The following is a 13661-nucleotide window of genomic DNA, read 5'->3' as shown; positions in this document are numbered from 1 at the left end:
CTCCACAATTGCTTTGGAGCACCTAGCCAAGTTTGAGCCGCCGGCAATAATCATCCTTTCACTATCTCCTACTGCCGAGGTCTTTCCCTGCTCCTCTTCGTTTCCCTTAGCATGGATGGATGGATAGATGGATGGATGGTCGCTATGAGCGTTCCCTTTGGAACGAGGCGAGCCACCAGGAGGCGAGTGCCCCCTGGTGGTGTCGCAAGAAACTCGGTGGCACGTGCGGCGAGACCATCATAGCAGCAGCGCCCTAGAAGAGGCAAAGAAAGCTTCGGTTTAAAGAAACTTCATAGCAGCTTCCAGTGATTGACCAGATTGCACGCGCACACGTGCGCACGCACGCATGGCGCTTCATCACTTTGGCTTTTGATTCTAGATTGCCGCGTCATCTGATTACATTTGAAATGTACAACACATTCATTTCTCGTTCCCGGTGACGATATGTAAATTTTTATTTCATTCCACAGTGCTGTTACTGACGGCGTTACTAGTGCCACTCCTCCTCATAGTGCCGACATGTGTTGAGAGTATGCAAAATAAAGAAAATGAGAAAGCTACTTTAGGTTGTTCATGCAAGAATGTATGCGAGAGCGTAAATACTGGTGCGATAATCAACAGCAGCTGTATGGCTTCTTTATGCTTCTGCATGCATGCAAAAACACTAAATATGTTTTCTGCTGCTGTAAAGTAAAATGCTTAGTGCAGAGAAGAGTGGAAGTTGTCGTGGAAATGTACTCACGACAAGATCCGCAAATTGTTGTTAAAGAGAATAAGCGGAGGCACGCAAAAAAAAAGAACTTTAATGCTGTAGAAAAAAGAAAAGCCAGGGGGAGGACTGTGTGCGAGTGACCTTACGCTCCACAACATTGCGAAGGTGCCCGCGGCGAGTTCAAGCGACCCGGCGATGATGCTCAGATGTTGATGACACGACTCAGCTTCTGAATCCTGTTGAGGAGGATGTCTCCTTGCTTTATGCAGGCCTGCAGAATAAAGGTGATAATTTGTCACTCGTGTCTTCGTGATGGTTTTGCCGGTGTAGTAGAGGTTCTGTCAACGCTACCTAGACTGCACATGGAAGTGCCGCTTACAAGTCGTCCTATTATGAACGAACGCATGGTTCCTAATGTTTATACGTAAGGCCGGAATATTGCTAGAACTGAGTAACGCACATTTGCTGTTTTGTTTATAGCCACTTTGGTAATTCTTGTGACGAAACTTCTATGCGGACGCTTGGTATGTGGCACAAATTATCCGCAAAGTGGTGCAGCGTCGTTTAGGGGGCACTCAGTCATCAACTGGGAAAGGCAAACTTACATGCACATTTCAGCCCGCTGTGTAGCCTTTCCTAGAGCAGTGTTCTGAGAACGCAAAATAATCAGTCTCCTCTCAACCACGCTGCGGCACATCCGGGCTACTTTGGGCGGCATACATACTTATTCCCTTGAAGCTTGATGACAGGTTACCATTAACTACAGAGAAAACATTGGGAAGGCGGGAGATGGAAGGTCAAGACGATGAGCAACACGAGAACACAGTGAAAGCAGGAGCCAACGTTTCGACGAGAGGACTTGCCTTTTTCAAGGTGACATATGCTTTCCTTGGTCCCCGCCTTAGCGCTTCTCTCCTTTGGAGTAACCATACCTATATATACTATGCCGAGGAAAGCCCATGTCGCCTTGAAAAAACAAGTCTATTTATCGAAACGTTGGCTCCCACTTTCGCCGTGTTCTCGTTTTGCTCATCGTATTAACTGCAGAAGCACATGCTTTGCTACCCTGAGTCTAATTGATGTTGTGTTTGAGAAAAACTCGAGTTGTTCACGTTGAGTAAGCAGTCGCACCTGGTACTGGTAGTTCTTGCTGTCGGGCCGCATAGTCTCGACCACTCCGCCCACTTTGTCGATCTTGCAGTGAAGACGCCCATCCGCGATGAAGCGCGCCAGCTCCCTGCGTAAAGACAAGGTGTCATTGTTAGTGGCTATGAGCCAGCTAGCGCATAGCCGTTTCATCTTATAACCAAGTTTCATTTTATGCCAACCTAGTTTTGAAAGAAGGGCTGTTACTCACACCATCTTACGTTCTTAAGTTCTTGTTGCATGGAATCGTAGCAGTGCACATTTCAATAGCTTCATTCTCAGAAGTAGCCATGACTTGGAGCCACTTTCCCGCTTTCATCGCTGACAAAATTAGTACTTGTCTGTGCTTAGCTAAAAGTACAGAGAAGCGCTTTTGTTTGGGTTCAGTTTCTTGCTTCAACATGCTTCCTGAATTGCACTATAGGTGGTGTATTCTTGGCCTAATGAGCAAGATGAAATTAGATAATGAGATAATGAGTTGCACTGAAATGAAGTAGTGCATTGAAATTCGTGCCGCACATTTGAGCAAGGCGAAAATACCCAATAAAAAGACACAAAAAACACTGTGAAACAAAGGTAATAACGACAGACACAAAGTGGGTGCAAAATGACCCCCTGCGTTTTTTTCTAAAAACAAACATATCGCCTCTTGGAATCTTCTTCCCACATACGTCTACTTTAACATCCACGCATGCGACTAAGATTTGCTTCTTACATTAAACCTTTATTTATTACGAGTGGTTAGAGTATGTGTATGTTTATGTGCATGCTGCTCCACAGCATACACATTGATCGAACGGTAAAGATTTCGTTTTAACCGCGCCATTTTGAAAAATCATGCAGTTGTTCGGCGACAAAACTACAGAAGTCTTCTTTCCTTGAGCACTGCGCTTTCTGCATACCTAATTGTGCAGTACAAGGCATATCGCCAAAATTTTCTTTAATAACTTCCGTCTTACCTGCCAAAGCTATGATGCACTCAATACTAACAAAACTAAGATAGACTGCATATGTATCTCTTTTTTTTTGCTACAGTGTAGTATGAAGTTGCTTTCCTTGCCCGAAAAAAAGAAATTTCAAACCCTGGCACTTCTCAGTAGACGTTGGCGCAATTTTTGATTTTGCACCACCGAGCAAGCTGGTTAGAGGACCCGGTCCAAGTTATAACGAGGATAATCTTAAATCCGTATGCAATGGATAGCTAATGCACGGCGCACTTTAGGACACGGTGAAAGACACTCACTTGTCGATGAAGGATACGGTGACCCCGAAGGTGTCGGCCATGTACTGCAGCGTCAGGCTGCGGTAGGACTCGAGCAGCTGGGTGTAGGCCAGGATGCGCATTTCACGCACGTAGTAGCGCACGTGAGGAGCCCAGATGCGGTCGCGCTGAAGCTGGCGCTCGACGTATGCTGTGACGGACACAGAAGGACATCGACCACACCCGCGCCGTCGGGTTTCACTTAGGCGAAACAGGAAATACCTCAAAACGCTTCGTGAAAGTGCCCGAAAATAACGCAGCGATGACATCGTCGTTCATGTGTTTAGGAGCACGACATTACAGTTGCGGAAGGTTGACATCGGTACTTTTCGACTGCCTCAGCGGATGGAATCGTCAGTATTCACAAAAAACAATTCTGACGCTGAAGTTGTTCGTAAGAGCAGATGTTCGTAAGAGCAGAAGCTGTTCGTTCATGCTGGCGGACATATCGTAACCGAAGGTTGCCGGCCAATGGCAAATGTCACTTACGAACGATAAAGCTTTGTGAATTCGGCCTCAAGTTCACCGTCTTTAAAAGGGTTCACCTTCATGCACCACACACGTCTCGATTCTGTTTCCTTGCAATATTCGACATATTCGAAAGATCTCCCTGGCGCCTTCAAAATGTACGCGTCAGCACGCTTCCTGTCAGAGCTCTTTCTCTGCTTCAACTCGGCGCGGGGGACATGTTGAGATCTAACGAACGAAACAGACTCGTTTGGTTCATTTCACAACGCATAAAGCACTGTTGGCAGCGGAAGTAAATTTGGTTTGAGCTTTGATTCGCGTTACGTTTCCCCTGCATGGTGTCTTGTGATGCAGCGAAGATGCAGCATGGAAGGGTGCTGAAAGGTGGAGCAATCACCAGGGAGTATCAGTCTGCCGCGTCAGGACCCTTGACGCAATGGCACAGGTAACGACTGTTGCGAACGGACGACGAAACGGACACGTTCAGCCCGTCTTCTAGTTTTTAACTGCTGTTCACAGTAAAACGCTACATGCGTTTATGCTTCGAACGTATGCACCTTCGAGCGGCTGGTAAAACTCTATTACAGACCGGATGTTTAGGTACTAAAAATGCTGTTTTAGGTGCCTATGACAGGCGCTAAATCTGTAATTTAAGGCATATTTGGCGCCGAATACTGACCTCAAGGTGGGTAGAGGCACAAACAATAACTTCCGCTGTGCAACTGAAGATGAATTATGATCGTAATACGGCCCGGTAAAATCTTGTTTACTGTTGTTCACTTTATTTTCTCTATAAGACGGAATGAGGCAAGCTGCGTAGGTTGCAAGATTTATCCTATATTTAGAGTATCTAAACAACACGAGATAAGTGAAAGCAGTGAAAAACAAGCAGCCTCTCAAAATTTGCGGGTTTCATGTTGTGTATTTTTTCACTGTGTATTGGTTTGTATGCAGAAAAGGAACTCTCAACATCTACCAAAGTTAGGGGCGCATGCTTGTACTTCGGTAACTTCGGTGATCCAGCGCCCTGTGGAATTTTAGAATGATCACTCTTCAGATTTTTGTCCGAGGGAGATTGCACTTTCCAACTACTTCTATCAGTAACAGGTCCATTGGGGATGGTGCCTAACCTTTTCATGAACGTACAGAATGAGCCCCACATTCCTGGTCAGAGTTCCGCTCGAGCATTTAAATTTATCGATGATGCCGGCTAAAGACGTTAAATGAGCGCACAGGTACACTGAATCACCTTCAAGTGTATATTGTCGCGTATATCGCAGTTCAAGCCCTTGTCGCTGTGATGCTCTCGTCTGCTGCAAAGCTGTCAATAACAGCTTTTACACGAGCAAAATGTTTCTGATAATGATCGGCTGCCTCCAGCCAAGTTTTCCAGAAGCTAATATTATTAGAAACAAGATAAGGCTAGGAGAAAACAAAACATATTTTAGGCTCTAAAAATGCAAAATAAGCACCGACATCGACATAGGTATTTATAGGCAGAATAGAAGTGCCACTAATATGTGTGCAGACCCACAATTAGTGCTTATATGTCAAATAGCCATTATAAGGGCGTAAGGGAAAATAGACATTTTGCCAAATTATATTGCGTCCTTACAACGCGCGTTGCAAGCTTCACAAAAGCTACCGATGTGTCCTGGGTTGATGTTATGGCGAAGCTTATTGTGATGGTGTATGTGACAATTCGACAATAACTCAACAAAATAGTGAAAAGCTTCAATGAATGTATGAATTGAAGCATCAGTAAGCCAGTGAAGGCCTTTACGAAACAACTTCACCAATAGCTAAAAGTGATCATAATAATGGTTGTTCAGCACAAATTATTACACGGACACAAACGAACAAAGTGGGCCAGGATGGGCCCGACCTTATTTATTCTGCTCTTTTGTGTCCGTGTATTAATTTGCACTAAACTATCAGAATGCTCGACTAACTAGCCCAACAATCGGCCATCCTGGAGCTAAACGTGACTGCATGAACACTGAGCAACAAATTTTTTTTTTTCATGCGGCACGGGATGCAAGCAAAGACGCGTTCATAAATGGCATCCAAGTGCAGGCGTGTGAATGCATAGGGAATCTTTTAACATCGCATTTAAGTCTAGCCGGCGAAGGTAGGAAGCCTACTACATTGTCTTGCTCGACTATCTGAACTCTCAAGCTTTCCATTGACGATATTACCAATGAAACCTGGCTGATTATATGTAACCTACGTCAGCTTTGTTGGATCCTCCCATAGTGCGTTGACTTGGACTAGCTGGTACATATAAAACCTCTAAAACAACTTTATTCTTCACATTACGAAGCGCATCTTTCGGAACTCAACCTGCTTGGCATCTTCATCGTCCTACTCCTTTCACGTACACGCGAATTGTTCTTTTTAGCCCAAAACATTACCTATAGTTTTGCCTGAGACTTCTCTAAAAGCTTAAGGCAAAACAGTGACATAACGGAAGCTTAAACAATCCGATATATTATGACATTATCACTGCTTGTATAATTTCGCATTTTCGTATAACACTTGATTGCAAGATAGAGCAATGATATAACGGAAAACTTACAATGCAAACCATTATCATCCATAACCAATGAAATAACACGCCACCTCCTGTTTGTTTCTCTAAAACCCAGCGTCGGGTTCCATCAGAAATGAAGGAAGAGGAGCAGTTAATGCAAGCGAATAGATGAAGGTGCTCACCGAGTTTTCTGAAGAAGATCGCATAGCGGCACTTGTACAGAGAGAAGACGTACTCGCTAATGTCTGGTATGCCGTGCATCACTTCGAGGATCTCAGGTCCTTTGACAACCTTTACGGGAGAAAGCAGAACGACGAAAATGGAGCATCTGCTTAGCGCATCCACATGGAACGGTTGATTACTCATTATTTCAGTTTAAACAGCGCACTAAAATAAGACAGGGTCGTTCACAAAATAAGCACAGGCGCGAACCGCTTCGTATTTGACCTTAATTTTTGTCTTCGTTAACGCTCAAAGTGTTACATGCGCATTTTTACCAAAGACAAGGGACTCATTCAGTCTATAAATTAGAGTACATGACAGAAAGGCCCAACAACAATACTTCTGAAGGCTATAGGGCATCTGCTGTGCTAATGCGTTTTGTCCGACTCAGAAGTGTGCGGCTGGAATTGCTTGAAACTTCGAACACAGTAGTCTTGGCTCAGTACAACAATGATCAGGATGATGATACGATGATCGGTGAAGGCATTCACTGTGAAATAAATTCTAATATACAAGTAGGAGTCTTGGTTGAGCACAGTAATGACGACAATCTGATGATTGCTAATGGCATCTTCCTTAAATGAGGGTGGCTACAAATAGCCTTATCGCCTGCGTTAGCCAACCATGTGTTCGTACTTCTATTGTAATCTAGCATTCCGCATATCCCTACTTTATATTGTAAAGCTAGTTATGACTCTGCCGATATGGTTTTGATTGCTTCCTTGATTTTTTATTCCATCACTGCTCCAATCAAGCTTCTTTTCCTCAACTTCATTGCTGGACGTCTAGATCAACTTTTAACCCCAGTGCTTCTGAAAGGTGTGTGCTCCTTTAGTAGTTGCGTTTGGATTAATATATTTGCATTCCATTACAACGTACTCAGTCGTCTCTGGGAATTTTCTGCAGCAAGCACAGGTCTCGCGCTATTGCAAATATTTGTTCCTATATGTTCGCGGTGCGCTGCGTTAGCGACTAAGTGGTTTGAAATGACAGGAATTTCCGCGTATATGCACTGACATTTCAGTCACTAGAAATGATTATATTCCAAAAGATATTGAACACGATAAAACATACAATAGGAGATCCAACAGCTCAAGGCGACCTCGTAATTGGGAGTGGAAAATTAAAAGTTAACGAAGCAACAGAGATATTACCGTTAGGTTAGTAAACATGTGACAATAAGGTGGTAGAAAATATACTGAGTAACAACGCTAAATTTCTATTAGAAGCGATGCTGTTTTTGTAAAGGCACCAAACAATGCAGAAAGTTCTAAACTAAAAGGTTAGTTATTATGAAATGATATTGCTGTGAAATGGGCTGCACCTCTTCCATAGCGACTATAGGTAAAAGGGAGTTATTATTCAAGGCGAATTTTGTGTTATTGAAGTTTTAAGTAACTGATAGCAACATAATAGTTAGCCAAATAGGTATTTGAAATATGGCGATCTGCGGAGGAGGGCAAGGTGTTTCTCGGTGAGAAATAAAGAGTTCCCCACAAACGTTTTCTGATATGACTGTCCCTTAGGCTCCGCGGGACTCGACAAACGTGAGACAAAGTTCGGTTTACATTTGTTCGCGAGCAGTCAACGCTTTCCTTCCGTCGCGCGTGTGGTACTTTTATGTTCGGAAACGCCGTAAATATACATATTTCTTCAAGAAGTCCGAAGCACGACTGCAGCATCCGGTCGCAGCTCGTACCTTGTCGAGGAGCTCGACGCGCGACAGAGAGATCATGCAAGCGATGACCGTGTAGGTGACGAAGCGCTGGTAGTCCATCAGCTCGTAGCAGGTGAAGGTGGACACCGTGCTCAGGAACAGCTTGGCGGCCTTCTTGAAGTCCCGCACCGCTATGCAGTACAGTCCCTGGTACACTTTGAGCCGGTTCCTCCGGTCCCAGTCGCCGCGCAGTTCGATCAGACTGCAAGAACGCGTAAAAGATAGCACATAATCTTAGAGGAAGGTTTAGCTCTGGAACTGTTGTCCAAATACGTGGATTTCTTGCTTGGCATGCAACCTACCAATTTTCTTAGATTTGTTTTGCACTGTCGTGAGGATATTTGTGAATTGGGCATGCAGTTTTTTTTTTTTTTTTACCGAAGTGCGCCAATAATTTGTGAATTAGACAGAAAAATAAATTGGCACATCGTGCGCTACTCTGAACTGTGAATCTGCCTTCCCCCGCTTCCCCCCCCCCCCAAAAAAAATGATATGGATGTTCTCTGCACTCAACTGAACGCATCAACTGCGCAACTGTATATGGGTCAAGCTAAAATTATCTGGAGAAAAATCGTGCGTAAAAGCGAACACGCGCACTGTTGTCGATGTAGCATACGGGCAGCCGGTGGAGTGCTCATATATGAACTGACCTTTTAGCCCTGTCTATGTTGCGGGTGATGAGGTCGTGGTCCATGTAGAAGAGTCCCAGACGGATCAGGTGGAACAGCAGGTCCAGCCGATGACCGAGGGCCACCGTCTTCTCGTACGTCTTGTTCAGTTGTGCCAGCGCTGCCGCCTATCGGCACAAAGACAACAAATCGCAGCTTCGTCCCAGACTGGGAAAGGAGTATGCGTCACATGACCTTTGCACAAGCCGAACAAGAAGTTAGTGGACCGTAGTATCGTACAAACTGAGAGCGATGGTTGGGTTTACGCGTGCACTATTGTATATTAGCATCTTCTATCCTAGTATACTGTGATAGTTACTAGCATACTAGCATCTGCCTACCAGCCCTAGTAACTTTCCGGCTGCATTTCCGGCGTCATCATAGGTCGTCGCCGTAGCAGCTACCCGTTTTGATAATCATCATGCCGTCTTGACAACGGCTAAAGGAAACGTTTTATGAGAGGTTGCTGAAAGGAAGGCCAGCAGTACCTACGGCCTTCATTGACAAAACATTCCAGTTATTCACCACGAGGCAGTTTTTCGGTGGAAAGGTTAGCCCATGCATGCTCCATTGCCGTCAAGGATACACGTAAATACCTTAGATGCGGACATGAGCACTAGCAGGGTGGCGCCATGTTGTGATACTGAGTTCGACCAGACAACACGAAGCAAAATTGCAACAATCATGTTACACACATTCCTAAGACGTTGTGGTTCAACAAATCGACACCCCATGTGGATGCCAGGGCCGATGCAGGTCGCCGGCGCTCCTGCGTTCCTTAAACTGTGATCACATACAATCTTCGAGAATAATGATACGGAACGTTAAAACTTACAACCTTGTTGAAAAAGCTGACCGAAAGCAAAATTGGCTGTAAGACAAAATCTGTTAGAACAAAAACACAGGTCACTTTCAATGACACTCGTTATCTAAGTGTGTAGCCACCTATTACACTGTTTCTTGTTTTTTTTTTTTTGTCTTCTCAACAAGCTTACCATCCCGTTTCATACCTTGTCACCGATGCGGCTCAAGTATTCCGCCTTGGCCAGGTGGGCCTCGCGAACCTCCGTCTCGCTCAAGTTCTTCTCGGCGTCCTCGATGGCCGCGTCGAGGCGCACCAGCTCGGCCGCGTTGGCCGTCCTCATCTTGCTGGCCAGGCCTTGGTCGAGAGTCCAGCCCAGTTCGGCGCACGTCTCCTCGTAGAAGGGTGCCATGTCTACAGTGAACCGTGCACGAGAGAACACGCAAAAAAAAAATTTTGCAGCGCTATAGGACTCAATTCCAGCACACCGAACTGCTGAATCTAGTTCTGTGAGCGTCTACGACTCATGGCTATAGTCACAGTCATATGAAGCAAACAGACATTGAAGCCAGGGAAACCATAAATGAAGTGTACTGTTATTAAATCGAAGCTTTCTTGGTCTCTTGCATCCGCGTATCACAGCCGGCGCCGCCGCGGCCGCGTTTCACAGTGTGTGCGTATGGCATGTGCTGTGCTTGCTTTCCTACGCGACAAAATTTAGGTGCTGGGCAGTGATAGTGTAAACAGTACAATCGTCTAGAGCCTGAAGGGAGTGTTTGGAGCTGGCGCCTCAACAGCGTGCTGAACACGTATGCGGAACGCGCGCCAGCAAAATAGCTCCAAACATGCGCTCAGCGTCGAGGGACACATGGGCCTGAAAGAAGCGTCACACTGAAGCGGAGCGTCTTCGCTACGCAGCGATACGTGTTGCAGGCCGCGAATGTGTGTATACAATGTATACCTACAATTATAAAAATAATTTAATGATGTGCAGCCCCATAATTCAATTAAAGCTTAGCACTTCTACCACGTCAATCAAAGCAAACAGCATACAAAGCTTCGCTTACACTAGTTCCGACAGTGCGTGGGATCCGCTAATCTTTTGAAAAATTGATATGTAGAAAAGTTCGAGGAAACCTAAGCACTTACGAGTTGTGAATTCGAAAGCAATAATGTCCAAACTGAACGCTGCTGTGCGGCCCTTCGAGTTACGAACTCCTTGCGGAAAGCGAGCGCGTTGAGACGCTTGGCGTGTTTCGATTTGGCGTTACCGGGTCGCAGTTAGAACGCAGGCGAGAGCTCCCGTTCTAACTTGCGAGAGCGAGGGTGACGGGGCGCTTAACACCTGGCATGCTAGCGCCCAGCAGCTGTATCCTTTCGCCCGCTTTGCTCTGTTGAGGCCAGCTCATGACGTGACGGGGCGTGGCAGCCAATGGCAATGAGAGCTTAGGTGCCGTTTCGCTGCTACCGACTGCATACGCGAAGATTTTTCGCTCAGTATGCCATTTGACGCTTTTGCTTCAATAATTAGGAAATGGGAAATGATGGAAGTTAGTGAAAAGATAAATTTACGGCTGTCGGGAAGCGAACCCGCCCTTTACATATTGCGCGTGTGATGTTCAACCTATTAAGCTACAGTGGCGGTTCTCCTCCCTTCAGCTTTCTCGAGGATTTGCGCATGTGTACAAGATCAGCCCTGGGGAACAGTTGGCCAGCGCCATTCATGGCCATGGCGTCGGATGATGTACGGCACGCGAACATATAACAGCAGGCAAATGATCAAAGTACCCTCGAATGCTACCTCCTATAGCACCGAGGCTGCTAAGTCAAGCCACTCGCTATGCAATGAGCGAGGAGATGGGTGAGGAGTCTAAGGGGTACCTACGGGGTCAATTTTTCATTAGTCACAACCTCAACCCACTTGCCACATGCAAGATGTCTTTCCGACCCTTTCTTTTTCATTTCCCTATTGTTTGTAGGTTTCAATTGAAAATACCAGGTAATTTCCCGTATGCTTTCCCTAGTTTCGTTGTTCGCTTCATATTGCCAGCAAACTGCTATAGCGTTCCCTCTGTAGGAACGCTCTCTATATTGTGCGGCAGCAAGCCTTTGCGTATTCTGGGACACAAGTTGGCTATAGTGGTCAGTTGAATCAGAGCATAACAGACATTCGAGGAAGCTGCGTGCTGTTGAGTTGCCTTGGCTGTGTGGAAATAGGAGTGGCCATCTGAGCAGGTTACCTTGTGACCTTCGGAAATAAACCTCGTTTTTATTTTATTGCTATGGCAACGATACGATAATCCCATGGCGATTTTTTCCCCGACGTCGTCCCCGTCGACGTTGGTGTGGTGGTCCGTACGGATGCTTCGGTATGCTAGGTATATACATGCGATATTATTGAGACGCCAAAATTGATGTGACCATATTTTACGGCCTTGACTGATTCATTCATCAGGATTTTGGCTATTTGAGCACACCAAGAACAGTGATAAAACATTACGTTCACACGGAATGCCTTCTGCCTCAATTTATGAAAAATTGCAAAACGCTACTAGGGCTCACAATCTAAAGAGGTACGTGCATTGGTGCCGGCGCCAGTGCTCTTTACGGATACACCATTTAACTGGGCGCCGAGTACCGCCTACACTCCCATCTCGTGCAGCGTTTAGGTGCGACGCCTGCAAAGCCCCCTGGCGGTGCTCGTGACGCAAGCTTTCGCAGACGCGTGGTAGCTGTCAGGACGCTAATCTCTGAGCCCAGCACGAGTTGCTTTGCGTGCTGCTTCGCACTAACATGTCGCACAAAACAGTCCGAGGATTTCAAGCGACACGCTTAGCTTTGCAACTATCGCCGTGAATGCTTCGACTCTTCAGGGGAAACTGCCAATTCAACTGCAATTATACTAAAATCTACTACGCTTAAAATTGTGCTCGCGGTGGAAGGCAACGATATGGTTGTGCGCAATAAAATAAAATGAAATATAAAAAAGCTGAGCCACTCGGCTCCTTCTCGCTCATTTTAGCGGTGCTCTGTAGCATTACGCAGTGTTTTACGCAGACAGAAAGACGACAAGGCCGAACGGGCCCACAACAGTATATCGCTTACTTTGGTCGGTGATGGCTGTCATGAGATCTTGCTTCAGCTTGTCGTTATCAGGCTCGTGGCGGGCCAGCAGAAACTTCATCTGGGCCAACTCGAGGTTGGGATTCTTCTCCAGGCTCTCTTCTGCAAGATTTTCTAGCGGCATGGTGAAGGAAGACTGATTCCTAACGCGACAAAAAGCATAAAGCGCTGCTAACGCTTCCGACTCCTCGTCGTTGTCTTCTTCTTGCCCTGGTAGACCAGGCGCGTGCTCATGGACGTCGAATTGCGGCGCATCGCCGGCACGAGCCGATAATGTCAGGGCTCGCGCAAGCCGAACGTCGGGCACGCGCCTTGGCTAGTGTTATGTTCTGAAAGCCCCGATCCGATAGCAACCTATGATGGCCATGGTGGTTTTGATGCAAAGCTTTCCTTACCGAGCCGACCAGGGCGTCTGGGGGCGAGCAGCCAGGGTGTGTTTTATTGCGATAGCAATTACAGGGACGCTCCAGGCGCATTCGCAGCGACGTCATTGGCCTCACATAGTGTGGCTGTCCTGGCATCGGCGTCGGATGCGCGGCCCCCACATGTGGAGCGTTAAGCGTCCGGAAACGCGCAGTGCGTTTGTCTGCAGACAGCGACGAAGCCAAGTGGATGAACCATCGCGCTACGCTGAGGGAGCCAGGCCAGCTAGAGTCACTGGAAAAAAATTTTTCCAGTGACTCTAAGGCCAGCACTCTGGTGGCTCCCTCTGCCGGCACGAGCGCTGTGCACGTGCAAACGTCAGCGCTCCTCCGCCGGTGCCGCGGTGCAGGCACATCGGCCTCACCAGAACGGGCAGTAAACGTCGAGCTAAATTTACGTAATCCTTCTATTGTTCGTTTTTTTTTGACGCTGTCAGAACGCCGGTAGTTTTCCCTTTCGTCTCATCGCGTGCCGCAACGAGCTGCGTCTCCTGTTCACGCAGCTGGCGGTGCTCTTCATCACGCCACCTTAGTCGGACGTGTGCAGCGCAACGCTAAACTTCGCTATATCGCTTCCAATGCTTCGT

The 13661-nt window shown here is 46.5% G+C and overlaps 1 protein-coding gene across 1 annotated transcript; it reads right to left on the bottom strand.

Moving 5' to 3' along the window:
- Positions 1–783: 783 nt before the first annotated feature.
- LOC126522410 (26S proteasome non-ATPase regulatory subunit 6-like) lies at positions 784–13210 on the bottom strand. The gene is made up of 8 exons (XM_050171161.3): positions 12635–13210; positions 9738–9943; positions 8710–8855; positions 8042–8261; positions 6303–6411; positions 3102–3270; positions 1844–1949; positions 784–983 (listed from the first exon to the last, which is right to left on the bottom strand). Exons 1-8 carry the CDS (start codon positions 12774–12776, stop codon positions 915–917), a joined length of 1167 nt encoding a protein of 388 aa, XP_050027118.1. The 5' UTR covers positions 12777–13210; the 3' UTR covers positions 784–914.
- Between the last annotated feature and the right edge of the window lie 451 nt (positions 13211–13661).

Source organism: Dermacentor andersoni, chromosome 6, assembly GCF_023375885.2.
Source record: "Dermacentor andersoni chromosome 6, qqDerAnde1_hic_scaffold, whole genome shotgun sequence".
Taxonomy (NCBI): domain Eukaryota; kingdom Metazoa; phylum Arthropoda; class Arachnida; order Ixodida; family Ixodidae; genus Dermacentor; species Dermacentor andersoni.
The sequence above is the reverse complement of the archived record's forward strand: the minus strand, read 5'-3'. Positions and strand labels throughout refer to the sequence as shown.